Source organism: Clinocottus analis, unplaced genomic scaffold (assembly GCF_023055335.1).
Source record: "Clinocottus analis isolate CAN_PGR_092001 unplaced genomic scaffold, fCliAna1.0.p SCAF_5, whole genome shotgun sequence".
NCBI classification, from domain to species: Eukaryota; Metazoa; Chordata; class Actinopteri; order Perciformes; family Cottidae; genus Clinocottus; species Clinocottus analis.
In genome coordinates, this window is record NW_027176207.1 from 20,979,912 (window position 1) to 21,006,121 (window position 26,210).

General features: G+C 45.0%; 2 protein-coding genes across 3 annotated transcripts; one reads left to right on the forward strand and one right to left on the reverse strand.

Annotated features, from left to right (window-relative positions):
- Positions 1 to 213: 213 nt before the first annotated feature.
- LOC137803075 (programmed cell death protein 10) lies at positions 214 to 6,463 on the forward strand. The gene is made up of 8 exons (XM_068601342.1): positions 214 to 347; positions 1,641 to 1,860; positions 1,982 to 2,035; positions 3,627 to 3,744; positions 3,829 to 3,955; positions 4,550 to 4,628; positions 4,723 to 4,805; positions 5,493 to 6,463. Exons 2-8 carry the CDS (start codon positions 1,771 to 1,773, stop codon positions 5,572 to 5,574), a joined length of 633 nt encoding a protein of 210 aa, XP_068457443.1. The 5' UTR covers positions 214 to 347; positions 1,641 to 1,770; the 3' UTR covers positions 5,575 to 6,463.
- A 3,535-nt stretch (positions 6,464 to 9,998) lies between these two features.
- Positions 9,999 to 24,732, reverse strand: LOC137802111 (beta-1,4-galactosyltransferase galt-1-like). 2 transcript variants are annotated; one of them, XM_068599703.1, is made up of 7 exons: positions 24,515 to 24,732; positions 20,349 to 20,479; positions 17,395 to 17,559; positions 12,109 to 12,726; positions 11,687 to 12,017; positions 10,379 to 10,554; positions 9,999 to 10,244 (listed from the first exon to the last, which is right to left on the reverse strand). In XM_068599703.1, exons 3-7 carry the CDS (start codon positions 17,448 to 17,450, stop codon positions 10,013 to 10,015), a joined length of 1,413 nt encoding a protein of 470 aa, XP_068455804.1. In that variant the 5' UTR covers positions 17,451 to 17,559; positions 20,349 to 20,479; positions 24,515 to 24,732; the 3' UTR covers positions 9,999 to 10,012. The 2 variants fall into 2 exon arrangements, with proteins under 2 accessions (XP_068455804.1, XP_068455803.1); XM_068599702.1 differs by lacking the exon at positions 20,349 to 20,479 and having other exon boundaries at positions 24,515 to 24,731.
- Positions 24,733 to 26,210: the final 1,478 nt, after the last annotated feature.

Genomic DNA, 26,210 nt, shown 5'->3' on the forward strand with positions numbered 1-26,210 from the left:
CTCCTAAATCATAATTATTATAAAATAGCATCTCATTATAATGACTCGCTGGATCTTTATTTTTTTAATCACAGTGGCGGAAGTGAGCGTCCATAAACGTAGACCCACAAAGTCAGAAGAACAGAAAGGTGACTATTTTATCCGACTTTGCTTTTATACGGTCGCGATATCCCTCCGCCCTCTGATTGGAGGACGTACACGGTGACGTAGCAACGTGAACGCCTTCCGGACCGGAAGTTGTCGCTCAGGCCAGTCCTAAAAAACTTCCGCCTTAACTTGTAAAGAAAACATAGCAGCTAAAAGGCAATCGACGGCGTAACCAACCGATTTAAGAAGTCGGACCGCAGGTAGATACAAGTACACCTTGAACACGCACGCGCGGACGCGCGCGCGTGTTTTTTAAAGCAGTTTGATGACGCGTTTTAGCCCGTCAGCGAATAGAAATCTTCAATGTCCTGAAGCTAGCGCGTAAGCTGCTGCGCTGTTAGCCGCTAGAAGGCCTCGATTGAGTCTCTTTTGCGGTTAGATCGCGATCAGTCGGTCGCCATAAACAGCGAGTTGTCGCTCCGACGATTAATTTAGAAAACGAGTCGCTTTTTAACACGACTCCAAACGTCAGTTAACGTCACATCAGCCACTTTTGTTAGCTCTGGCTAGCTAGCCGTCCAGCTAGCTGTTACCTGTCTTTAGCGCTGCCATCGCGTCAGACACCGTGGCTGACACACGGCTCACCGGGGGTCTCACTGGACAGGTCGTGGCTGACACGAGCAGACAGTAAAGCTAGCAAAATGCCCCCAAAATGCCTCACAATTCAGTAACAGCTAAAACCTGAGTTGCACTGACAACCGTTTCTCTGTCATTGATGTGTTCTTGTTCCTTAATTTGGCCTAAATATGTTTAAAAACAACAACAACAACGGATATGAAAGGGGTCTTGCTTGCAGTAGCTGTTTGTTTGCTTCATACGTACTTCATGCAATGTCATAATGACACTTTGAAGTTGCTGTTTGGTCACATTTGCCTGGTAACGCATAGCTGTGCCACTCCCATGAAGCAGTCACCATGTCACCCATTCCTGGAAACATACCTAGAGTTTGACTATGTAGATATGCAGCCTTGGTTGCTGTCAGGCTATGTTGGGTGATGAGTAACAACACAGTACAAGCAGAGCAAAGCTATGAATTGTACGTGACAGTGTCGTGGTTTGTGCATCAGAGAGCGTTGATGTGTTTTATAACTGCGTAACGTCTTGCTCATTACGGACAGATATTACATTTTATTCGCCTTAATTCTGATTTCAACGCATAAACTTGACTGGAAGTCAATGTCGTCTTTAGTTTTGGCAACGCAACATGAAGCCAGCGATCAATGCGCCATCTGTGACTGAATGGATGTCACCGATGGCTGAAACTCTGCATTTTATAACCGCAGAGGGAGCCGAGTTTCATGTGGAGCGGTCACATCGCAGCCGATACCCGATCCACGTCATCGCGTTAGGATCAGAACCAAAACTGATACGGTTGATCAAATCAGGGCGTTCCCCCTCATAACCAAATTTAAAATAACCCTATTAGAATATGTCTTGCCGTTCAATCGAACTCAGATTAATCCGTCTTCTTTCTTTTAATGTCTTTCCTGCAGACTCTTGTCACTCTGGAGCTCGTGTGGTTTTCAGAGTGTGTGTGAGTGGGTGAGAGTGTGTGTGCGTGTATGTGTGAGTGTGCGTGAGCTCCCACCTTTTTTTCACCAAGAGCAGCTCCTCCCCTGGAGGATGACAATGGAGGAGATGAAGAATGAAGCGGAGACAAACTCCATGGTATCCATGACGCTGTACGCTGTGATGTACCCGGTTTTCAACGAGGTAAAAAAAACACATCAAACGTTGTGACACAAAAAACTGAGGCAAAAAATGAAAGCAAGAAGTGAAACAAGATGAAACAGATGATGTGTGTTTTCTCTCCTTTTTATTTCTTCTTCATTAGTTGGAGAGGATCAACCTGTCAGCAGCGCAGACGCTCCGAGCGGCCTTCATCAAGGTACGACCGTGCTATTATTAAGGTTTTCATTCCCACGACCTTTCACTACTTCTCACATGGTTTGAATTGAGACCCAGTTCTCCTTTTTAAAATACCTAAAACACATTGAATTTAAAATATATCTGAGGATCTGAGAAGGAACTGTTTCTGCAACGAGCGATTCTTCTCTCTCTCGATCGCTTTACTGATTATTATTTAATTGTTTTAACTATGGATATGGACAAATATAATATCCAAGAGCTTTACGTGATATCAGAAGGCATTCAGTTCAACCTCAGGAAGAGACAAAAGCAACAAATCCTCACATTTATAAAGCTGGAATCAGCAAACTTTCCTCATTTTAACCTGATTCATGATAAAACCTCATTATAGTGGCCGTTTGTTTCCTCTTGATCGAGGTCTGAACCCCACACAGCTTCCTCAGCCACCTTTTAACTTCCAGCACTACAGTATTTCTTATGCAAATGAGGCTTCCGGCTCTCCAGAGCCTCCAGGTAATCGGGCAGCGATCACCTTGGAAAGCTGCCAGCTCCATTTACAACCCGCGGGAGGGTCGTGATCTCCAGTAATCGTGTCGTTGCCCTGTTGGACCGCGCTCAGACACGCTCAGAGGTCTTGGCGCTCAGTCGAGGGGCGAGGTCACTGTTATCTGCTCGTGCATTAGAGTTTATTGCTGCAGGTAGATAGATCCCGAGCTGTAATAAAGCGCAGGCTTCTTGCGCTGCTGCTGATTCAATGTGGAAACATAAATAAAAGCAATCTTCAATCGTCCTCCAACTGAGGAATGTTATCGCGCCACTTCCTCGTTAGCATGAGCCTTCTGTGCCACTTCAGGGCCCCAAAAAACATGGACCCTGTCCCTCGTCTTGAAGCATTGACGGGTATCCAGTGACCTTTTTACGTGTATGAAGCCGTCAAAACGTTGACATTGATTAAGATGATGGATGGATTACTCTACTCTGCGATGAAATAATAATGAGGGGAGAAGCATCTTCGTCTTCAGGAGACGCGTGCAGGTCTTTTGTTCTCTGGTCTCGCTGAACGGCATCTGGTCCGACATCCAGCAGAGATCCTGCAGCTCGAAAGCGTCTCCTTTGAGTTCTCCGACTCATTAAACACTCAACAAAAGTCAGGAGCGGTTGCTGTCCCGGCTCCTCGATAGAGGAACAAGCTCCCCGTTGACATCAGGACAGCAGGAAGGCTCTTCACCTTCCACCGATAACTAAAAGAGAGATCATAGGTTGAGCTAAAAAACATAGTTTCCTCTGAAAGCCATCCACTAAACTGTGTTTAAAGGACTCAGTGAGAGATTCAGGATGACAAATCCATCCATCCATCCATCCATCTATACGTAAAAACACATCTTTTAAACACACAACTATAGCTTGAATAAAGAAAGTAGCACTTACTGACTGACCTTCTTGGAGAAGTTGTACTTTCTTGGTTCTTGTCGTTGTGAGTTTGTCCTCATGGTTGAATGTACTGACTGTAAGCCGCTCTGGATAAACAGCGTCACCTGAATGTGACGTTATGTGTGAACGTCTGAGTCCTCTGCTCCTCACCCTCGCTCGCTCCTCTCCTCTCCGGTCAGGCGGAGAGAGAGAACCCCGGCCTGACTCAGGACATCATCATGAAGATCCTGGAGAAAAAGAACGTGCAGATCAACTTCACCGAATCCCTACTGCGCATGGCGGCCGACGACGTGGAAGGTGTGTGTGTCTGTGTGTGAGAGAGGAAGAGGAAAAAGTCCTGGAGGTCTCTGGGAAGGTGCTGAACTCTCTCTCTTCCTTCAGAGTTCATGATCGACCGGCCTGAGCAGGAGTTCCAGGACCTGAACGAGAAAGCCAGAGCTCTGAAACACATCCTGAGCAAAATCCCTGACGAGATCAACGACAGAGTACGCTTCCTACAGACTATCAAGTGAGAGCCCACACACACACACACACATGGACACATGGACACACGGACACACGGACACATGGACACATGGACACAGGGTTCATACGGTCATGGTTTTTTCCAGGCCTGGAAAAGTCCTAAAAAGTCCCAAAAGTGTAGTAAAAGTCCTGTAAATGTGTTATATTCATGTGTTCATGTCGTTCATTCACACTGAGTTTGAAATACTTTTAAAAGAAAGAGGCTCAAAATATCAGCAGCATACATACATACATCTATATAAATGTTTATTCTTTTAATCAAACTATTGTCTCTCATTCATTTGAGTCATTTAAGGTTTACTGTATGTTTGAATCCTCATTGTTAGTTTAAATACTACATTTTATCACTTTTACTGTTCACACACACATTTCACACAATGTTTGCTCATGGACATTTGGTTTAAAGTCATGGAAATGTGGTTTAAAATCCTGAAAATGTGCTTTGAAGTCCTGGAAGTCCGTTGGTCAGAATGTGTATGGACCCTGCACACGGCGCTGTCCTGGTTAGAAAGTTTAATGAGTTGGTCTTCTGTGTTGAACCCGTTGTGACGTCCTCTCTCGTGTCTCTTTCCCACAGAGACATCGCCAGCGCCATAAAAGAGCTGCTGGACACGGTCAACAACGTCATAAAGAAATACCAGTACCAGAACCGCAGAGTGAGTAACGTGAACAGCGACCCGCGTCTCCGCCTCCGCCTCGTTTCCTCCCCCTGACATGACGTCCTCTGTGTGCTGTGTCTCCTCCTTTCAGGCTCTGGAGCACCAGAAAAAGGAGTTTGTGAAATACTCCAAAAGCTTCAGCGACACCCTCAAAACATACTTCAAAGACGGAAAGTAAGCGAAGCCGCGACCTTGTGTTTGAGTCGTCGTAGGAACCCCAAAATCATTCCAATACTTGTGTTTATTGAATGTATTTGTTCAGCAACGTCTTAGAAAAAAATGTTTATCTGCAAAAAAAAAACACTTTTAAAAGATATTTTGATAATAACTATGAACATCCAGCGTGATATGAGCCAGATTCCCCAAAAACGCCTTCTGGAGCGTCAATAAGACACCTTTATGGAAAGATTAGGACCTAAAGAATCAGAATCTGCAACAAAAATCACAATAAATTAAAGAATTGGTCTGTTAGGAAGGAGTTTCAGTCAAAACACTGTTCAAAAATGGGAAAATTACATATTTCATGCCAAAAGATTGTCTGAATGGGGCATGCTGGGACTTAAAATGGGCGCGGGAGGATTTTCCCACAGTTTCCAAAAGGTTTTAGAGGTCTTCTTCTCCTCGATTGTACGAAGAAGAGGAAAGAGAAAGAGTGTTTGCAGAGACTCAGCTGGCCCTTTTTGTTAACTTTGAGTGTGTTTGAGAACCTTTCAGTTCTGTTTCCTCATGTGTGTGTGTGTGTGTGTGTGTGTGTGTGTGTGTGTGTGTGTGTGTGTGTGTGTGTGTGTGTGTGTGTGTGTGTGTGTGTGTGTGTGTGTGTGTGTGTGTGTGTGTGTGTGTGTGTGTGTGTGTTCTCCGCAGGGCAATAAACGTCTTCATCAGCGCGAACCGGCTCATCCACCAAACCAACCTCATCCTGCAGACCTTTAAGACCGTGGCCTAGCCCCCTCCAGACACCACGGAGGCCCCTCCCCCTTTTTTTTGTGTTTAGTTTTTTTTTGTCGCACCGCGGGTGGAGCACAAGCCGCCCGGCCGGTGGGAAAAGCTTGGAAGAGCGCCTGACCCATATATGTAAATTAGAAAGAGTTGATTTTAGGGTTGGGAGGGGGGAAAGGGGTCGATGTCCATTATTCTAGATTCCAGTTCAAGAGACTGAAAAGTGCCATTTTGTTTCGTCAATGAGGATTTTACAGTCTTGAAGATGGAACTCGATGGGCCCCAAAAAGTCTCGCTCGATTTGATTTTGGTTTTAATTTATAACCCCCTGGTCTCGTTTGGGAGGAGGTGAGGCGACGCGTTTATTAAAGACTAATTGCCATTTTTTTTTTCTAATATATTCACGTTGATCATTTTACTTTTTAGCTTTTCTCTCTCAAAAAAAAACAAAAAAAACCCGGCTGCACACCTCAGCAGAGGAGTGTGTGAGTGTGTGTGTGTGTGTGTGTGTGTGTGTGTGTGTCCCAGGCGTCTGTACTGGTTGTTTCTTCTTCTCTTCTCGGCTCCTCTCTGTGTCATTTTGCCACGAGTCTGATCCAGAGGACGCGGCAGCGGCGTCGGACATTGGAGAAGCAAGACTTTTTTTTTTTTTTTTTTTTTTTGTGTTTCTCTTGATTATCAGAAGACAGAAAGCCAAATGACTTCCAGCACAGTGTGCGCCTTACCAAGTCCTGTAACATTCCCTCCTCTCAGTGTAGTGAAGCGGAGCCAGACCCCCCCCCCCCTCCTGCTGGGGGGGGGGGGGGGGGGCAGAGAGAGAAACGAGTTCTGTATTTAACTGATATCTGGTTGCAAATGTTCAATAAATAGTTTCCAAATGATGATGCTTTTTTAAATGCGTCCGAGTCCAATATGTGTGTGTGTGTGTGTGTGTGTGTACGTAGGCGTGAGGAAGTTGTGTTGCTTTTCCTGTGACACACGGAGCGAGAGTTGTGTGTCTGAGTGTAGTGGAAATATATGAGACGCACAAACTGAAACGTTTCACTTTGTGCCCCAAAAGCACTAAAAAGGAAGTTATCGGTACCTGAACATTGGTTCCTCCGATGGGGGAACGTTACAAATAGTTCTCTAATAAATGTTCAACAATATAAATGTTCCTTCTTAACCTGAATCTTGTATTAAATATCAAATCACACACTGACGGCACAACAATGTGTGTTGCATTGTTTTTTCAACCCATAATGCTTTGCGCTGGTCAGGGGTCCCCTCCTTTTAACGGTTCTCTGAAGAACTATTTCGTGAAATGGATCTTTAGAGAACCCCGGTTTGAAAGGTTCTTCAAAGAACCAGAAAAGGTGCCTTAAAGAACCATTTGTTGAAGGTTCTCTGAAGCACCTTTATAGGTTCTCTGAAGAACTATTTAAGTAAAAGGTTCTTCAAAAATGTTGCCTTAAAGAACCATTTTAAGGTTCTTTGAGGCCTTTATGGCCTCTCTGACGAACTATTTAGGGAAAAGGTTCTGGTTTGAAAGGTTCTTCAAAGAACCAGAAAAGGTGCCTTGAAGAACCATTTTCTGAAGGTTCTTTGGGGAACCTTTATAGGTTCTTTAAAGAACTGTTTAAGTAAAAGGTTCTTTGTGGAACCAGAATAGGTGCCTTAAAGAACCATTTGTTGAAGGTTCTCTGAGGCACCTTTATGGGTTCTATGAAGAATTATTTAAGAAAATTGTAATTTAAAGAACCAGAAATGGTGCCAACAACATTTTAAAGGTTCTTTGAAGCACCTTTATAGGTTCTCTGAAGAACTATTTAAAAAAAAAACCCTGGTTTGAAAGGTTCTTCAAAAATGGTGCCTTTTTAAGGTTCTTTGAGGCCTTTATAGGTTCTCTGAGGAACTATTTAGGGAAAGGTTCTGGTTTGAAAGGTTCTTTAAAGAACCAGAAAAGGTGCCTTGAAGAACCATTTTCTGAAGGTTTTATGAGGCTCCTTTATAGGTTCTATAAAGAACTGTTTAAGGAAATGGTTCTTCAAAGATCCCCGGTGTGAATGGTTCTTTAAAGAACCCAAATGGTTCCTCTATGGACCATTTCTGGTTCTCGGTGGCGCCTTCATTCCTCCGTGTGAACTTGGCTGAAAAACATTTCACTGCGAAAAGGTCGAGAACCACCGACCTACAAGAACGTGAAAAAATACCCTCGCTGACACACATTCCTATTTCGCTGTGGTTTTATTTTGTAAAGTTCTCCCGTTCATCTGGAACATGGCTTCCTGTCGTCTGATGCGCGTGCACTTCCTCGCCAGCAGATGCTTCCTTGCCCCGCCCTCGTTTCCTTCGACGCCAGTTTCCTGCAAGCAACATGTGCACATGAAGGTCCACCAGTAGCGTCACAACACGGGTTCAAAACCGCTCGAAAATGTCCCCAAACTAAAAACTAAACAGAGCATCTCTGCAGCCACGAGGGCTGTTTGCATCACGTGTTCCAATAAAAGACACGTGAGATGTTCAGATGTGTAAATATCAGTCTGGATGTTGTGGTTCAGAGGAAATGAAGATGACACACAGGAAGAAATTAAAAGGTTTCAGGTCCAACTACAAAAAAAAAATCATTCATTGCAGCTGCAGCGTTGTGGCTGTAATCTGTAATCTCACGTCATTCTGCCTCTTCTTGCTTGATGCAGTCGCTTTTGGAAGTTGTTGCATTGGCAGCCAATAGTTTGACGTCGCAGCACAAAGAAAAAAGTGATTTACTCAAATTTACATAAAGCTGTTTATTCCACAATGTGCCGGCAACGTGTGAACACAAATGTTTATAAAAGAACAGACGCACGCCCCTGAGGTCATCGGATCTATCCAGCTGTAAGAAGAGCCGTCTGTTTGCTCAACGTCCACATTGAGTGATTAATCCCCCGTTTGTTTGACGTAAACGTGTCCGACGACACACACAGCCTCCACCTTTCAACACACGAGGCCGGAGCTACACAGGTGTGACTGTAATGTGCATCACATGTGATTTAAACTCCCGCGAGTTCAAGAGGAATCGTCCAACATGTTTTGAACACTTAACAGGATTAGACAGGGTTTGTTTCCACCTCCAGATTCAGCAGTTAAACACATGATCAAACAGGACTGAAGCAAAGAAAACATCCTGCAGACTTCAGTCTCCAGAGCTCATTGTTCAGAGTTAAAAGTCGTCGTTGTGTGTCGTCTTGCGGTGACACCCGCCTGCGTTTTTTGTTGTTGCAATCATCCTGAAATGTGTCGAGACCACAGCAGCGAATCATCGTCCTCCATCTGGCAGCTCCGTGTACTCGACTGCACACACGTTTGGTTTTATTCATCATTTATTTTACAAGGTGTGTTTTTGTCGCGTCGCCTCGATAAATCGGGCCCCTCGCGACAGATTTGGGTCCAGACCGGAAAAGTATATTTAGCAACCGTGAAGATCCTCCAACGCCGACGACGTCGAGCCGCTCACACTCGACCTCTCGTTCACCGGAGAAGAAGTTGTAGAAGAAGGAGGAAGAGGAAAGAGGAGGAGAAAAAGAGGAAGCAGAAGAAAAGGGAGGAGGAAAAGAAGGAGGACGAGGAGCAGCAGAAGAAAAGGGAGTGGAGAAGAGGAAGCAGAAGAAAAGGGAGAAGAAGGATGGAGGAGAAGCAGAAGAAAAGGGAGTAGTAGAAGAAGGAGGAAGAGGAAGCAGAAGAAAAGGGAGTAGGAGAAGAAGGAGGAGGAGCAGAAGAAAATGGAGTGGAGGAAGAGGAGAAGAGGAAGCAGAAGAAAAGGGAGAAGAAGGATGGAGGAGAAGCAGAAGAAAAGGGAGTAGTAGAAGAAGGAGGAAGAGGAGAAGAGGAAGCAGAACAAAAGGGAGTAGGAGAAGAAGGAGGAGGAGCAGAAGAAAAGGGAGTGGAGGAAGAGGAGAAGAGGAAGCAGAAGAAAAGGGAGAAGAAGGATGGAGGAGAAGCAGAAGAAAAGGGAGAAGAAAAAGAAAGAGGAAGAGGAGAAGAGGAAGCAGAAGAAAAGGGAGTAAGAGAAGGAGGAGAAGAAGAGGAAGCAGAAGAATAATGAGTAGTAGAAGGAGTAGAAGAAGAAGACGAAGGAAGAAGAGGAAAGAGAAGGAGAAGAAGAAGAGGAAGCAGAAGAAAAGGGATTAGTAGAAGGAGTAGTAGTAGAAGAAGGAAGAAGTTTCATTCTCAGAGTGAGAGAGAACAAGAGGGGATTGCAACACGTTGGCCACGTCTGTGTTTTACAAAATTGTCATTTTTGAAACATTCGCACTGACTGAGCAGCATTTCTTTCAGTGCGGTCCTCGGCTCCAGCAGTGTGGCGACTCCCCCCTTTCAGTGCAAATATTGTCGCATTCTTTAGAAAACAATGGTAGCATTGCCCCCCCGCCCCCCCCCCCCCCTCCTCCCCTCTGCCCCCGCATGGCGTCCGTCCTCCCCGTCCTTCAGCTCCGCCCCTCCTCGCTCAGCATCCCGGCTCTCCTCAGCGCCGCGTCCACGCCGGGGATCAGCTTCTCCTGGAAGTCCCAGAGCCGCTTGTCCTCGGTGAGCTGCTCCAGCGCCAGCGAGCGCCGCAGGGCCACGCGGACGTGGACGATCCGACAGACGTCCATCGGCACCTTCAGATGCAAGCCGTAATTCCGGAGCACCTCGTGCACCGAGGTCCACACCACCGACCTGCGACGCACAACATAAAAACACACACAGCGGCCTTTGAGGAACACGTGCACGGCGCGTTGTGCGAGATCTTCACACCCCCAATAGTGCTTCGCAAACCAGGACCTGAAGCTAAGCGCACGGCGGCCGCGTACCTCGGCTGGACGATCATCTTGTGCGGGTGGTACACCTTCCGGTCGGGGTCCTCCCGGTAGATGTGCTCCAGGATGTTGACGCCCGGCACGCCGTCCCACTGAGGCAGGTGGAACCTCCCGCTGGGCTCAAAATGCGTCTTGGGGAAGATGTGGTTCTCGATGAGGAACACTCCCGTCTACGAGATGTCGTACCGCACGGACGATGGGAAAGAAGGAGCGAGAGGGAGAGAGAGAGGATATACATGCAAAATTAGCATTAAATATAATCTTAAGGTTAGCTAGTTACTGTTCAAAACCCGAGAGGTTTTTCTCTGTTTGAGTCATCAAAAAATGTTTATCTGCAAAAAAAATTAAAAAATATTTTGATCATAACTATGAACATCCAGCATGAGCAAGGTGTCTCAAAAAAAAGGATTATTTACATTTTTCTCACACACACACACACACACACACACACACACACACACACACACACACAATAAAAAAGTGGGGTTACAAGCCGCTAGTACCTTCGGTGGGTGTCCCCGCTGTAGCAAGCTCGCGCTGCTGCTAGCTTCCTGCTGTAGCCAGCTAGCGCTGTTGCTAGCCCACCCCACTAGTTTGTACTAGCTCCCCGCTAGTTCCCCCAACAACTACCGCGGGTAGTGGGACCAGCCCCGACTCGACGTGGGGGAGCTAGCAGCAGCAGCAGCAGCGGGGAGCTAGCAGCAGCGGGGAGCTAGCAGCAGCAGGGAGCTAGCAGCAGCGCTAGCTTGCTACAGCGGGGACACCCACCGATAGTAGGAGCGGCTTGTAACCTGATTAATTGTCATTCTTGAAACATTCGCAACTGAGCAGCATTCAATTTAGTGTAGTGCCCAGCACCAGGAGTGTGGTGACGGGGGCAGCAGCAGCAGCGGGGAGCTAGCTAGCAGCAGCGCTAGCTTGCTACAGTAGGGACGCGGGCAGTAGCAGCAGCAGCAGCAGCAGCAGCAGCGGGGAGCTAGCAGCAGCGGGGAGCTAGCTAGCAGCAGCACTAGCTTGCTACAGTAGGGACGCGGGCAGCAGCAGCAGCAGCAGCAGCAGCGGGGAGCTAGCTAGCAGCAGCACTAGCTGGCTACAGTAGGGACACGGGCAGTGGCAGCGGGAAACTAGCAGCAGTGGGGAGCTAGCTAGCAGCAGCGCTAGCTGGCTACAGGGGGGACACCCACCGAGGGTAGTAGCGGCTTGTAATCCGACTTTTATATATTTTCACTCTTTTTTTTGCGGAATAAGGAGGCGAAACAGGGCTTGCTGCAGATCTGTAATATTTGTCCAGAGTGTCCCTACGTCTGGATGCTGCCGCTGGAGCGCGTCCATCAGAGCCGGCAGGTCGTCGTGTCGGTACGGCATGATGATCTCGTCGATGTCGTTCAACAGGACGTAGCGCGAGCGCTCCATGGACCTGTAGACGCACTCGTTGAGCGTGGTCAGCTGGCCGAAGTAGTGCACGTCCCCACCGCTCTCCGAGAAGAGCCAGCCGCGAGACGGGTTCAGGTGCTGGTCGATGGGCCAGGGGACCATCTCCACGAAGCCCTCCCGGCTGTAGCCCTGCAGCAGGCGGTCCAGGTCCGGGCCGCAGCTGGTGTTGTAGATCACCACCCGGTTCACACCCAGCAACCTGCAGCAAGGGGAGGGGAAGGAAAAAGAAGAGGTAAATGGTTGGTTTACCCAACTCACATGGGGGTTTGTGGCGTTGCCGCTGCGCTGACCTGTACATCTCCAGGGTCTGTGCAAACTGAAGGACGTTGTTGTAGTCTCCAAACAGGTTGGAGACGCAGACGGTGAAGTTGAACTGGAACTTGTCCTCTTTGCTCTTGGTTTTCTGGTTCCTTATGGGGAGCCAGGTCTGGTTGGATTGATTCCCTTTGCCTGGCTCAGTGAGGAGACGGACATGCGTAGCGCTGCATTTTGGAGGAATCCGACACATGACGTCCGTCGTGACGTAAGGGAAACCAAAGCGGTCCGGGTGTTGCAGAATGGTTCCTGGAGCGGTGCTTGACAACCGGCCCGCGCAGCAGAAAGCGCAGCTAAGGGGTCGGATGGAGTCGATCTTAAAGATGCCGATGATGCGCACGTCGAAGCCGGCCTCCCTCTGGTCCATGTAGGCCGACACCAGGAAGTGCTTGGTGTCGCCGAGGGGGGTGATGGTCCGCTCGGAGATCCGCGAGGGGCAGGCGTCCGGAGCCAATTGCGGCCGCGGCACGGACCCGTAGGTCCTGCGCGTTCTCGCCGCGATGCAGAGGATGAAGACCAGGGTGACGATGAAGAGGAAGAAGAACTTCCCTTTGATTCGTTTAGGCTTGTCCATCCAGCCACAGAGTCCCAACCTGAGGAACAGATATGAAGACATTTAAACAAAAGCTGGGCAGAGACGTCTACGACTTCTAAAGGCACCGCCGTCCACCTTTAGTTCGTACCACCCGGCTATTTGATCAGAAGTTTGTCCATTTGGTTTTTTGTTCTTCCGTCATGTTGACACAGAAGTACCGTTAGACACACACTGGGTTACTGAGTCACTTCAATGCTTGGAGAAAAGAAAGAGTCACACTTAATCAGTTACTGTTTCACTGTGCTATTCAGACTTCTCATCTTTCTGTCTCTGTTTTATCTCACACACAGACTCAGCATGTCTCCTGATAGCAGTGAGGCTGAATCTGTATGTTTCTGTCTGAAAGAACGAGCAGTTCCTTTGATATCATACGACCATTTCTCACAGACCGCTCTGTGGGACGAGGGGAAAGGTTCCCGATTAGGCCGAAGACGTCATGAGGGCTTCTGTTCGTGGTCATGATGAGTATTTAAGAGCTGGTTCTTTGAGCAGTCTGATATGCAATGTGTCTATCACCTTGTACTTCTGACTCTGCCACGAATAAATGTTCCTGTTTTAAGGATTTTACTCCGAGGCGGTCGAGTGAATTTTTCTAAGGCAAACAATGAGATATTTCTTTATTAGGACAGTTGCAGGATTTCAGAAGTGCAAACAAGAGACACACACACACACATATAAATAAAACAGTATTAATCCACAATAACAATATTATTTATACATAGAGGATACAATGTATTTATGTGATTAAAGTGTGTTCTTGTGGTCTGAGCAACGCTTGTTGTGCAGCCTGACAGCAGCAGGAAGGAAGGATGGTGATTCACACGCTGGGACATTTTTATTTTACATTATAATTAATAATAATTACTTATTAGAAGCTGGCGCATCCTCACACTCATAAGACTGTACGTGTGTGTGTGTATAAATATGACACGACGACCTCTTGACACCATGTCAAATTTTAGCGATGACAAACTGCAACACAATCCGAGGTGCAAGATTGTGTAGGTGTGGTTCAGACACCGTCATGTTTTACAAATGCCTTTGAAAAGAAATGAAACATTTAATAAAGGCTCATGGTTGTATCCTTGTTTTTCATTATTATTGAAAGAAAAATATTCATTACAGTCACTACAATAACACAATTATGTGTTTATCTGGGTTACACACAATGTGTTAAACACACATGTGTGTGTTAAGCCAGATATGCAACACAACTGGTGTGTAGAACACAGTTACTGTGTTGAAATTAACACAACATGGGTTGTCCCTGTGTGCACACTCTGATGTGTTACAATTCAACACGTTGTGTCATTTTTGACACAACCCCTCTTAGAGTGTCGCAATTCAGGCTGCACTGCTGGGAATAAACCGTCAACTAGAATAAAAAAAAGAGGAAAGTGTTGCTCATGGGCTCGGGTGTGGCCTCTTCACCGAGGACCCTCTGCCATGCCAACCCCCCCAAACAACAGCTGCAAGGAAACAAGGAAACAAGGAAACTAGGAAAGGCTCCACACAAACCAAAGTGACAGGGCTGTTACTATAGGTAATATTATTAAAATGAACAAATAAATAAAACACATTTATTTAAGAGATGTGTTCTAATACCCCTCAGTAACAGTCAGGTAATATTTACTTATTTATATGATTCTCTTGAGGTTCATTTTACCATTTTTTTAAGATTGAAATGGAGGATATCCTGACAAGTTAAAGGCCCACAGCAAAAATATTAAAATAAAACAATATGTTCATGGATAAGGAAGCCTAACAACGTAACCAAGAGATGAGAAGCTTTTTGGATAATAGATCATTGTTTTAAGTGTATTTTACAGCTCATTTAAGACATAAATGCTAACAGAAAGCTAACACAAGAGGTGCTAACAGAAAGCTAACACAAGAGGAAGGTTGTGTCCACCATTTTCTGTCACCTTCAAGGTCTTTTATGTTCTTGAAGCCTCTCTTCGTGTTTTGGTTTGTACGATACAGACACGCCACAAGTTTTCTACACATCTCAACCTGCAGACATTGAGAACTGGACCAAACATGCAAGTTTTTATCTATTCTTTGTGCCTTTTTAGATATTCTATGAAGTATTGTTTTATTTGAAATGTGACGATAAGTTTTTCTCAGGTTCATTATTATTATAATTGTTATTATTATTATTAAAGAGGCAAAGAAGGGAGGGTGCACCCGTGACTGGCGCCTGGCTACCAGAGATAAGGAAAACATTCACACTCGGGCCGACCAGAAATGAACGGTTTCCATTTGCAATAAAACCCACTGCGAGTTTTCTACATTAGGTATCGACAACACAACACAAGACACAGCAAGCAGCGGCTACACACACACGATGAAGATCTGGTTTGTGTCCTCACACAAGAGGATCCTGCCAAAACTAAACCTTCCTGTAACCTCGACCCGACAGGAATTAACTGGGTCGTTTCTAAAAAACAGGAAACACCGTCGACTTCAAAAATATCTTTCATATCAACACGACAGAAGATGGAGCAGAGCCGTCGCCTCGAAACTAACAAGCTGCGTAGTGAACGATGTCACACACACACACACACACACACACACACACACACACACACACACACACACACAAAGCAATGCACTCTGCAGTGCAAGGATGTGGTCGAACAACACTTAACAATAACTCGAGGCCGCGTAATGGAAATGAGAACAGTTTACTTTTGCAGTATGAAGGATGGTTGAAGTATTGGTAGTAGTATTACACTGATAAAGTACACAGAGAACACAGATTTAAGGATTCCAATACATAGTGGAAAAGAACAAGGTACATTTACTCAGATATATAATTGAAGTTGTATTTCGAGGCTCCATTTCATGCTACTTTGTACTTCTACTGCACATTACAGAGAAGCCTTGTACTGTACTCTCATACATTCATTTAAGAGCTATATTTTATATAGAAAACACAAAATAAGCTGCATTGTAACAGATTAAACTACCAAAAGCATATAAAGTCGAGTCACATTTAATACATTAATACCTCTGCACTTTAAATACTTTGAGTACATCGTGTTGTATTTACTTCAGTCAACTTTTTGCAGGACTTAAAATGAAATATGTGCAAACTGTTGTGTGAGTAAATGATTTACTTCTTCCTTAATCACAAACCAGAACCGTTAAGTTTCACAAGATAATCTAAAACGATAACGGAACATTAACAGCGAACATTGAGTCAATATGAAGGAAGAAATGCTAAATAAACCTGCACGAGACGCCGCGGCATTCACTTTGATGTCGACATGAATGAAACATACTCACAGAGAAGAAGAAGAAGAAGAAGAAGAAGAAGAAGAGGAAGAAGAAGAAGAAGAAGAGGTGTCCAGGTGTCAGACTCCCGCACCGTCACACTGCGGTGAAGGTCCGAGGCACGCGGACGGGCTCTCGCGCGTTAAGAGCTGCTCAGTCGCACCTGCGTCGTTTACCCGGCATGCAGCGGGACGTCAAACCCGTGCGGGACTCGTTCAGAAAATGAAATCAAAAGGTGATTTTCATGACGCGTGACGTGTTGCATCCCGCAAATCCACATCACGCAGATCCTCTGTGCGGAGCTCCCGTTATGCGGAATGAAGCGACTCTGACAGGTGATATTCTTCAGACTGAGGTTTATTAAGACTATAAATCTATTGATACAAGTGTGCTGTCACTACTGGGTGTGGCCAACTCTCTCTCTCTCTCTCTCTCTCTCTCTCTCACACACACACACACACACGCAGCCCAGACTTGTTAACCAAACATGTCACACAAAGCAGCATCCTTAAAGGTATAGGAAGCTCCTATACCTTGAGTGATGACGTGTAGCGTTAGGCCACGCCCATGTGTTCACGCAGTTTGACTTTATACACTTTTTTTTAAAATTAAATAATGTTTCATGCATCAGTCACATTGACTGCACGTCGTTTCAGAGACCAACAACCACGTGACTTAAAGTAAACAACTATGAAGAGTGAGATAATTGTTTGTGCACATAAAGGTGTAACGTTACGCAACACACCGTGACACGTCATGACAAGAGACACATGAGCTGCTTCACTGTCATCTCTGGAGGAAAGATGTGTTATACTTTATTAGAGTATGACTGTTTCCTTCGTGCTTCTATCCTCTACACCTCACAGTTGTTCTGTTTGATCTGCATGTATTTAAAAACTTAAGATACTTCAAATATAACCAACTAACACAACATGAAGGAATATCTTTAGAGCAAACTACCCGTATATATACAAGAATATCAGATTTATCATATCATAGCAATACTTTGATCATATTGTTGTGCAATACTGTTATATTTTGTTATATATGTTATTTGTTGTGCCTTATTTTTTATTTATTTATTACCTTAAGTTTATTGTGATTAGGAGGACTGAGCAAAATAAGCTTCTCATTGTATAAAATAAGACACATAGAGGCCACTCAGATAAGCATTTTAAAAAGTACACCTTTTAAAATAACCACTAAAAGCAAAATGAATAAATTACCTGCACCTTGTTGTCTCTTTTTTGATATTATAAACTGACTGCAACAAAACGCACTCTGCAAAACATCTACACGTAAGAGACAAGAGGCTCAGGAAGGACCTTCGACCGGAAAACAGTCGCTTGTCTGTAAACAAACACAAACCGAACACACGACGTCTCACCGCTTGATGACTTCATCCAGACGCGGCGCCGCGCGCGGGCCCCTCGGTGCTGTCATCCCGGGTCTGGACCGGCGGCTCGGTCCTGATGCTCCTCCGGCTGCAGCTCGACGATCAGAACCGCAGCATCGCGCTGAATCCCTCTGGAAGTTGAAGTGCACTTTGCCCCTGGAGGAGATACGAGACGCGGCTTCAAGCCCCTCGACAAACCCTCTGCAAACACACCGCGGCTTGTTTAGGAGTTAGGATGAATGGCGCGTGACTTCAAGGTGGAAAACGTCCTCGCTCGTGATTCGTGCAAAGCTTTGTTGGATTATTTAGATTTGTGTTTATTATGTGAGTTTTTTTTCTAGTGGTATGTGTTTTATTCAGTCCATCATTACACACAATACAATAAGTAAAGCCACTGATACACAACACAGACTGAAAAGGTGGAAGCTCAATTATCAATTAATCAGATTATTCATTTTTTAAATCTGATCGTCGAAATTGTTTTTGCACGTTTTACAACTCTGGAAGTGCAATGTAACCCCAGTTCATGTTGAGGATGATGAGTACTGGTGGAGAGCCAATCAGTCCCATTCTGATAAGAGGATTGATTACATTGATTTTAAAGAGTAGATGCTATTTCCCACCGGCAGGTGTCGCCACAGAGCCCATCGCTCTGCCTCACGTTGTGCTCGTTATTGTCACTTTATCTCAGACATGTCTTCTCTCTGACACCAACAATTGTACATTTCTGAATATATATCTGAATATATAACACGGCTTTAAGTCAATAAGTAGAACAAAAGTGAAATTGTAAAATAATACTTCTTTTCTTCTTTTCCTCTTCCTGATGTTTTCCTCTCCCTCCAGCACTGGTTTAATATCATAACATTAGAAAGAAAAGTGTATTTATTATCACACTTTACAGATTGTTGATCTCTTTGCAATGGGAGAGGAACCTCTCTCACTTATTATTTGTCAAATTGTTGATAACTTGACATTAAAAAGTAGCGGCATAAAGCATTTTATTGTTAAATAGTGGAAACTAAAAGTATAAAGTAGCAGAAAATGGAAATAAATAATGTGCACACTTTTCATAAAGTACTTCAAAAAAAATTAAACAATATTAATGTTGTGTTTTTTTGCCCTCTGTAAAAACTTAAACAAGTGCATGACGTCACTAGCGAACAGGAGCGTCTGAACACGACCAGAGTGTTGTGTTGTGTTTGACCAGCAGGTGTCACCAGAGAGCAGACTTCTTATGAACAGTACAATGTTGTGTTTGACCAGCAGGTGTCACCAGAGAGCAGACTTCTTATGAACAGTACAATGTTGTGTTTGACCAGCAGGTGTCACCAGAGAGCAGACTTCTTATGAACAGTAAAATGTTGTGTTTGACCAGCAGGTGTCACCAGAGAGCAGACTTCTTATGAACAGTACAATGTTGTGTTTGACCAGCAGGTGTCACCAGAGAGCAGACTTCAGACTTTCATGTGAGGGATACAAATGAACACTATCCCATAAACGTAAAATCTTATTCATATGCGCTGCTAAAAATACTTTGTTCCCTCTCAGGTGAGCATGCTCATGTTTGCTAATTTGATTACACGCTGATGTGATGTGAATCTCTCCGGTTTACATATTTTTTGACACTTCCTCTGACCTTGAATATAAAATGTGTAACACAAATGTCATGACACCCCATGTAGTTGTTGAAACATTTAAATGAACCTCGCCAGAAGAGCAGTCACAGGGATTTTAAATATTAGTGCATCTGCATATTATTAAAAATAAAAAAAGAAAGAAAGTTGCTCAATGTCTCCACCTGCTGGCAGCAACCGGCAACACACAGAGCGATCCCAGCTGTTACTGGAGAGCTCGTAAACTCCACACACACACACACACACACACACACACACACACACACACACACACACACACACACACACACACACACACACACACTCTGCTGCAACATTATTAAACTCGTTGGTGAAAGTTCAGAGGAGAAATAGATTTGTTTGGTTTGGTTTGATTGCTCCGGTGATTAAAAGCTGCAGAGATGATGAGCCTGAAGGCACCACGAGATGCCTTCAGGCTCCGCCCGACGAGAGGAGTCTGTAAAACACAGCGGCTCAGTGAGACGTTATGTAGTGTCTCTTTGTGGCTTTGTTGTGTCTCTTTGTAGCTGTTTTGTGTCTTTTTGCAGCTGTTTTGCGTCTATTTGCAGCTGTTTTGTGTCTTTTTGTAGCTGTTTTGTGTCTTTTTGTAGCTGTTTTGTGCCTCTTCTTATTGGTGAGTCTCTGTGTGTAGCTTTTTGTGTCTTTTTGTAGCTGTTTTGTGTCTTTTTGTAGCTGTTTTGTGCCTCTTCTTATTGGTGAGTCTCTGTGTGTAGCTTTTTGTGTCTTTTTGTAGCTGTTTTGTGTCTTTTTGCAGTTGTGTTGTGTCTTTTTGCAGCTGTTTTGCATTTCTGTAGTTATTTCGGTCTCTGTGTAGAATTATTTGCGTTCATATATTTTGCGGGTGAGGACCAGGGACGCGTTCACTGACCTGTCAAACACACAAACAACACTTATCAGAAGCAACCTCCATTGTTGTTTTTGCTATTTTAACATATTTAGTGACTAAATATATAAAATCTAAAATGCACTGGAGCAAATGATCCTAATTGAACCTGAAGCTCCTTCTGACGATGATGATGACGACGATGATGATGATGATGATGAAAATGACTGTTTCTGTCAGTAGTTCAGAGAAGCGCAGGTGGATATGTATGAACTCTGCGCGCTGCAGGGAGCTTCTGGGAAGCTGAGAGGAGATTTCCTCGAATCACTCAGAGCCGCTGCTCTCTGACAGCGAGGATGAAGATCCAGAGAGGAAGAGGACGCAGCGGCGGCGGCAGAGGGAAATAATAAACATAATGCTGGCCGTCATTTTCTGGAGAGAGGAGAAGAAATGAGACGTCTCACGCTCTTCATCACGCTCTTCATCACGCTCTTCATCACGTGCTGTCTGAGTCGTTCAGACAAACTGTTTCATTTCACAGCCATCAGTCGCCTCTGAGCTGCCACTCAAAGCAGCGACGCGTCTCTTTCACGGACTTTAATGTGGAGAAATGAAAAAGAAGTATAAGTATTCATATGACAGGAAAAAACACGACTTTTAAGAGTTTGAGAATTTGATTAAAATACAAAACTGTAGCGATTCAAAGTAAAAGTCCAGCGTGAGTTTGTGTGAAATATAAACTGAAAATATAGTTAAATGTAGAAATGTGGGGTCAATATTTATCTGTATTATTAATAAAAAACAGCTGTAGGTAACAATTAAAGGCAAAAGTAACACAGATTTAAAGAGACAAAACATAAGAACAACTTAAAACACACATCCAACTAAATATTGATTTATAATAAAGAATAAGTATTATTATTATTACTATTATTAAACAGTCTGTCACTCAACTAAAACCTAATAAATTACTTTGTCATATAGAGGATGAATTAAAAAAAAACCCTCCTCTCTCTTACACACACACACACATACACACACACACACACACACACACACACACACACTCAGGAGACTATGTGAGTTTTCTTCATGAAAATAATTCAGTATATAAAAAAAAGAGATAAATGTGAGTTTGCTTAATCAACATTTCAACTTAATTAACTTCATTACTTTATTATAGGACATTTGATTGCTTGTGTGTTTGTGTGTATCTTTGTGCGTATTGAGTCTACACACTATCATTTAGATTTTGAAAGACACGGCAGCAAAAAAAAGTGGATGAAAATGTATTTGATAATGAATCTCCGCCCTTTTGTTAGCGAGGTTAGCAGCTAACCGCGCTAATCCCGCTAAGCTACCATCCTCTAAAAACCAGTTAAATTATTAACATGAAAGAAGTGAAACTCTTCTCCAAACCTACGCTACAACACACACACACACACACACACACACACACACACACACACACACACACACACACACACACACACACACGTCGACACACACCAATGAATCTGTTTCTCCGTCTCCGCTTCGTCTGAACTCGCCGTTTCCGCGTCCACGCTCGCGCCACGTTTCCTCCTCGCCGTGGCGCCGCTGGACGCCATGCGGCCTCCAGGAGGAGGAGACGGCACCGGGACGCCTCCTCCTGATTGAACGGCCTCCTCCTTTTGTTGCTCGCATTTCACTCCGGATTTCAATCTCCATCGCTCCCGGGCGCCGACAAAGAGAAACCCCCTTTTGTGCACGAGAGAACAATGCCGAGGCGGAGAGGAGGACGGGGAGGAAGAGGAGGAGGAAGACGAGTTCCAACCCTTTTTTCCCTTTTTTTTAATACACTTTCCACTCCGCCAAACTTACATTAACCTCCTCGCCTCCTCTCTTTGCTTCCATCGTGTGAGACGCTGCCAACAAGAGGTCAACGCCGGAGACGAGGCGCCCGCTCGCCGCGTTTAAAGCGTCCGTCGGCGCCGAGCGAAGACGGTTATTTGGGAAGGAATCAGAAAGAGAAACGTCTCATAAAAGAAATCCACAGAGATTAAACAGAAAACAAAGGAAACTCTACCTTTCTGACGGGGAGGGTTCAGCGGCAAAGCCGCAGTCAAACGAAGGGTATTAGCTCCAGACGCCTGCTCTGCTTGCACGGGTATTGAACCGCCGCCTCCCCGTAAAGCCCCCGGATCCTCTTATTATTTATTTTAAGACGGCGTTTATTAAAAGTGAGCAAACATTCCTCTCCGGTTACTGCAATAAACTGTGTTTACTGTGTCAGCGCCCTCGAATTAATGAGGCTAAATGGTGAGTTTATGAGCCGAGATGAAGAGCGATGAAGAGGAGGTGAGGAGGAGGTGAAGAGGAGATGAAGAGGAGGTGAAGAGAGATGAAGAGGAGATGAAGAAGAGGTGAGGAGGAGGTGAAGAGAGATGAAGAGGAGGTGAAGAGGAGATGAAGAGGAGGTGAAGAGAGATGAAGAGCGATGAAGAGGAGATGAAGAGAGATAAAAAGAGATAAAGAGGAGGTGAAGAGCAATGAAGAGGAGATGAGGAGAGATGAAGAGGAGGTGAAGAGAGATGAAGAGCGATGAAGAGGAGGTGAAGCGGAGATGAAGAGGAGATGAAGAGGAGATGAAGGGGAGGTGAAGAGAGGTGAAGAGAGGTGAAGAGAGATGAAGAGGAGGTGAAGAGGAGATGAAGAGGAGGTGAAGAGGAGGTAAAGCCGCCCGCGGAAGAAAACCTTACAAAGTTTCGTGACTGTCGATCACGAAGTAAGAAAAAAGTTACGACTCGGCTCTAAATTCGTCTGAATTTGTTGGAAGAGACGTTAAAAAGTTTTTTTTTTTCAGGGAATGTTTCACGTTTCAAAAAGTTCACGTGGATTTAAAATCCTCATGAAGATGTCGGAGTTCAGACACTGAACTCTGTGAGGCTCAGCCTTAGAGATAGAGTAAGGAGATGAGTTTCCTCCCTAGGGCTCGGCCTTACAAATAGAGTAAGGAGATGAGTTTGGGCTCAGCCTTACAGATAGAGTAAGGAGATGAGTTTAGGCTCAGCCTTACAGATAGAGTAAGGAGATGAGTTTACTTCCTGGGGCTCAGCCTTAAAGATAGAGTAAGGAGATGAGTTTCATCTGTAGGGCTCAGCCTTACAGATAGACTAAGGAGATGAGTTTCTTCTCTAGAGCTCAGCCTTAGAGACAGAGTAAGGAGATGAGTTTCCTCCCTAGGGCTCAGCCTTACAAATAGAGTAAGGAGATGAGTTTCTTCTCTAGAGCTCAGCCTTAGAGACAGAGTAAGGAGATGAGTTTCCTCCCTAGGGCTCAGCCTTACAAATAGAGTAAGGAGATGAGTTTGGGCTCAGCCTTACAGATAGAGTAAGGAGATGAGTTTAGGCTCAGCCTTACAGATAGAGTAAGGAGATGAGTTTACTTCCTGGGGCTCAGCCTTAAAGATAGAGTAAGGAGATGAGTTTCATCTGTAGGGCTCAGCCTTACAGATAGACTAAGGAGATGAGTTTCTTCTCTAGAGCTCAGCCTTACAGATAGACTAAGGAGATGAGTTTGGGCTCAGCCTTACAGATAGACTAAGGAGATGAGTTTGGGCTCGGCCTTACAGATAGACTAAGGAGATGAGTTTGGGCTTAGCCTTACAGATAGACTAAGGAGATGAGTTTGGGCTCAGCCTTACAGATAGACTAAGGAGATGAGTTTGGGCTCGGCCTTACAGATAGACTAAGGAGATGGACGTCTCCCTGACGCGTCGAGGCCGAGCTGGATCCTGAGCGTGACCGTGTTCCTTGTAAAAAGAGGTTTAATCTGTTTGTTTTATTGCGGCTGTAAATCGGGATTATTTTACGAGTCCTGCACCTGCAGCTGCAGCGCGACGCGACCGCTGAGGAATCCTGCAGCCCCTGAACGCATCGGATGATTTATACATTTATAAAAATCTAGCAATGTCTCCCAGTTTCTGATCAAGTATCTCTACACAACATGCTCTCTCTCTCTCTCTCTCTCTCTCTCTCTCTCTCTCTCTCTCTCTCTCTCTCTCTCTCTCTCTCTCTCTCTCTCTCTCGCTCTCTCTCTCTCTCGCTCTCTCTTGTGTCTTCAGAAGAGGCTTCTCAGCATTTTCTGCAGCTGTATGCAGACTTATACAGTACACACACACACACACACACACACACACACACACACACACACACACACACACATACACACACACACACACACACACGCTTGGTGTAAGTTTCCATTGGGTGCAATCTGAATCCTCGCCACCAGATGGCGGTAAAACCTGCACTGGCCCTTTAAGCAGTGGACTGCAGCTCTGATTCATTCATCCTCTGGAGAACACACACACACACACACACACACACACACACACACACACACACACACACACACACACACACACACACACACACACTCTTTTCATATTAATTGTGAATCTTATTGTGTCTCTTTGCAGTAATTGTGTCTCTTTGCGTCTTTTTGTGTCTCTCTGTTGTCTTTTTTGTGTCTTCATGCTCACTTTGAGTCTCTTCTTCCATCCAGATGCTGCAGGAACTCAGTGAGATCGGCACTCAACACAAACCATCTCCTTGTTTTGCTTTTGAAACACAAACTCGGGTCCTACCTTCTTCCTGGAGACGCCTGCAGGTCGACTCTTTGCGTCCAGCCGGTCGGGCCTCAGACTCAAGCTGCAGCTTCACGCTTCAAACGTCAGCTTTCACATGACGTCTGACGCGGCAGAAAGAGTGAAGCTCACGTCGTGTTGAGAGGCAAAAATAAAGGTGTTTACGTGCAGTGGAGAAGTCTCTGTGTCCTCGGCGCCCGAGGCCCGGCTCCGTAAACAACCTCCTCGTCTCCATGGCAGCAGAGTGCAGCGAGCAGCGCCGCGACGACGCAAAAGCAAAAAAAACAACATCCTCGGCTCTAAACGTGGAGGTTTGCTTCTATTCTGAGCGAGCCGGCGATCAGTGACGACCCGTTCACCATGCGCCTCTTTGCAGTTGCCTTGTGTCTCTTTGCAGTCATATTGTGTCTCTTTGCAGTTGCCTTGTGTCTCTTTGCAGTCGTCATTGTGTCTCTTTGTAGTTGTCTTGTGTCTCTTTGCAGTAATATTGTGTCTCTTTGCAGTAATATTGTGTCTCTTTGCAGTAATATTGTGTCTCTTTGCAGTCGTCATTGTGTCTCTTTGCAGTTGCCTTGTGTCTCTTTGTAGTAATATTGTGTCTCTTTGCAGTTGCCTTGTGTCTCTTTGTAGTTGCATTGTGTTTATCTGCAGTTGCCTTGTGTCTCTTTGCAGTTATTTTGCCCCTTTTATAGTCCGTGTTCGTCTCTTTGTGTCTCTCCGTTGTCTCTCCGTTGTCTCTCCGTTGTCTCTTTTGTGTCTTTGCGGCGATTTTTTGTGTCTTCACCCTCGGCTCTAAACGTGGGGCTTTGCATCTTCCCTGAGCGAGCCGGCGTGCGATAAATACGAGACATCTGACGCTTGTGAACGAGCCAGATTGTGTTTGTTCCATCTCTGCATCTGCCGGTAAAGACACTGAGATGACGCTTCCTCCCTGTTGCTGCTCGCTATGCTAAGCTAAGCTAAGCTAACCAGCTGTGGGCCCTCGCGTCCATTTTTTTTTTGTTTATTCTAAATGCGGCACGTCGGTCGTGAACGCGTTGACGGCGCTCGTGTTTCGTCGGTGAAGACGATCGATAAAGCTGGACCGGGTTACGCCGCCTGCAGAGGACGAAGAAACACTCGTCTTCATCCTCTGACAGCATCTCTTTAAATCTCCCTCCAGAGAGGAAGATAAACTCTGTGGCTGCGCATCAGATGGCAGAAAGCTCACTGGATGCGTTCTGAATATAAAATAAAATACGACGGCTCACTTTGTCTTTTTTTTTCCTCCAGCATGTGTGTGTGTGTGTGTGTGTGTGAGGTGAAATAAATCTTCATATTGACTTTTTCTACCTGAGAGTTTTAGTTGACATTTCCTTCCCTGTCTCTTTTGCTTTTTTGATTAATTTCAAATGAGAGTCGTCTCATATGAAATTATTAGGATTATTTATGGGGATGTGAGTCAAATATTTGCCTCCTTAAGTAGTTTATAAACAAAACTCAGTTGCCTTGTGTCTCATAGACATTATCGTTATTTGGTAAATCGTTGACAGATCCAGGATCAGCTCCACGGATATTTAAACAGGAAGAAACGGTGCGTTTGTCGGGAACTACTTTCAGCGGCGGATTGATCCACATTTGGTGGCAGCAGGACGGTGTGCGCTGTCATGAAAAGATAAACTTTTATACAAATAAATGCGTTCGTTTTCCTGAATGT

Excerpts from the sequence above, each read along its gene's own strand:
- LOC137803075 (XM_068601342.1), top strand. The coding sequence starts at position 1,771 with ATGACAATGGAGGAGATGAAGAATGAAGCGGAGACAAACTCCATGGTA. Across the intron at positions 4,629-4,722 it reads ACCAGTACCAGAACCGCAGA|GCTCTGGAGCACCAGAAAAA; the intron begins GTGAGTAACGTG and ends TCCTCCTTTCAG. Across the intron at positions 4,806-5,492 it reads ACATACTTCAAAGACGGAAA|GGCAATAAACGTCTTCATCA; the intron begins GTAAGCGAAGCC and ends TGTTCTCCGCAG.
- LOC137802111 (XM_068599703.1), bottom strand. The coding sequence starts at position 17,450 with ATGACAGCACCGAGGGGCCCGCGCGCGGCGCCGCGTCTGGATGAAGTC. Across the intron at positions 12,018-12,108 it reads CAGACCCTGGAGATGTACAG|GTTGCTGGGTGTGAACCGGG; the intron begins GTCAGCGCAGCG and ends CCCTTGCTGCAG. Across the intron at positions 10,555-11,686 it reads TCCAGCGGCAGCATCCAGAC|ACGGGAGTGTTCCTCATCGA; the intron begins GTAGGGACACTC and ends GACATCTCGTAG.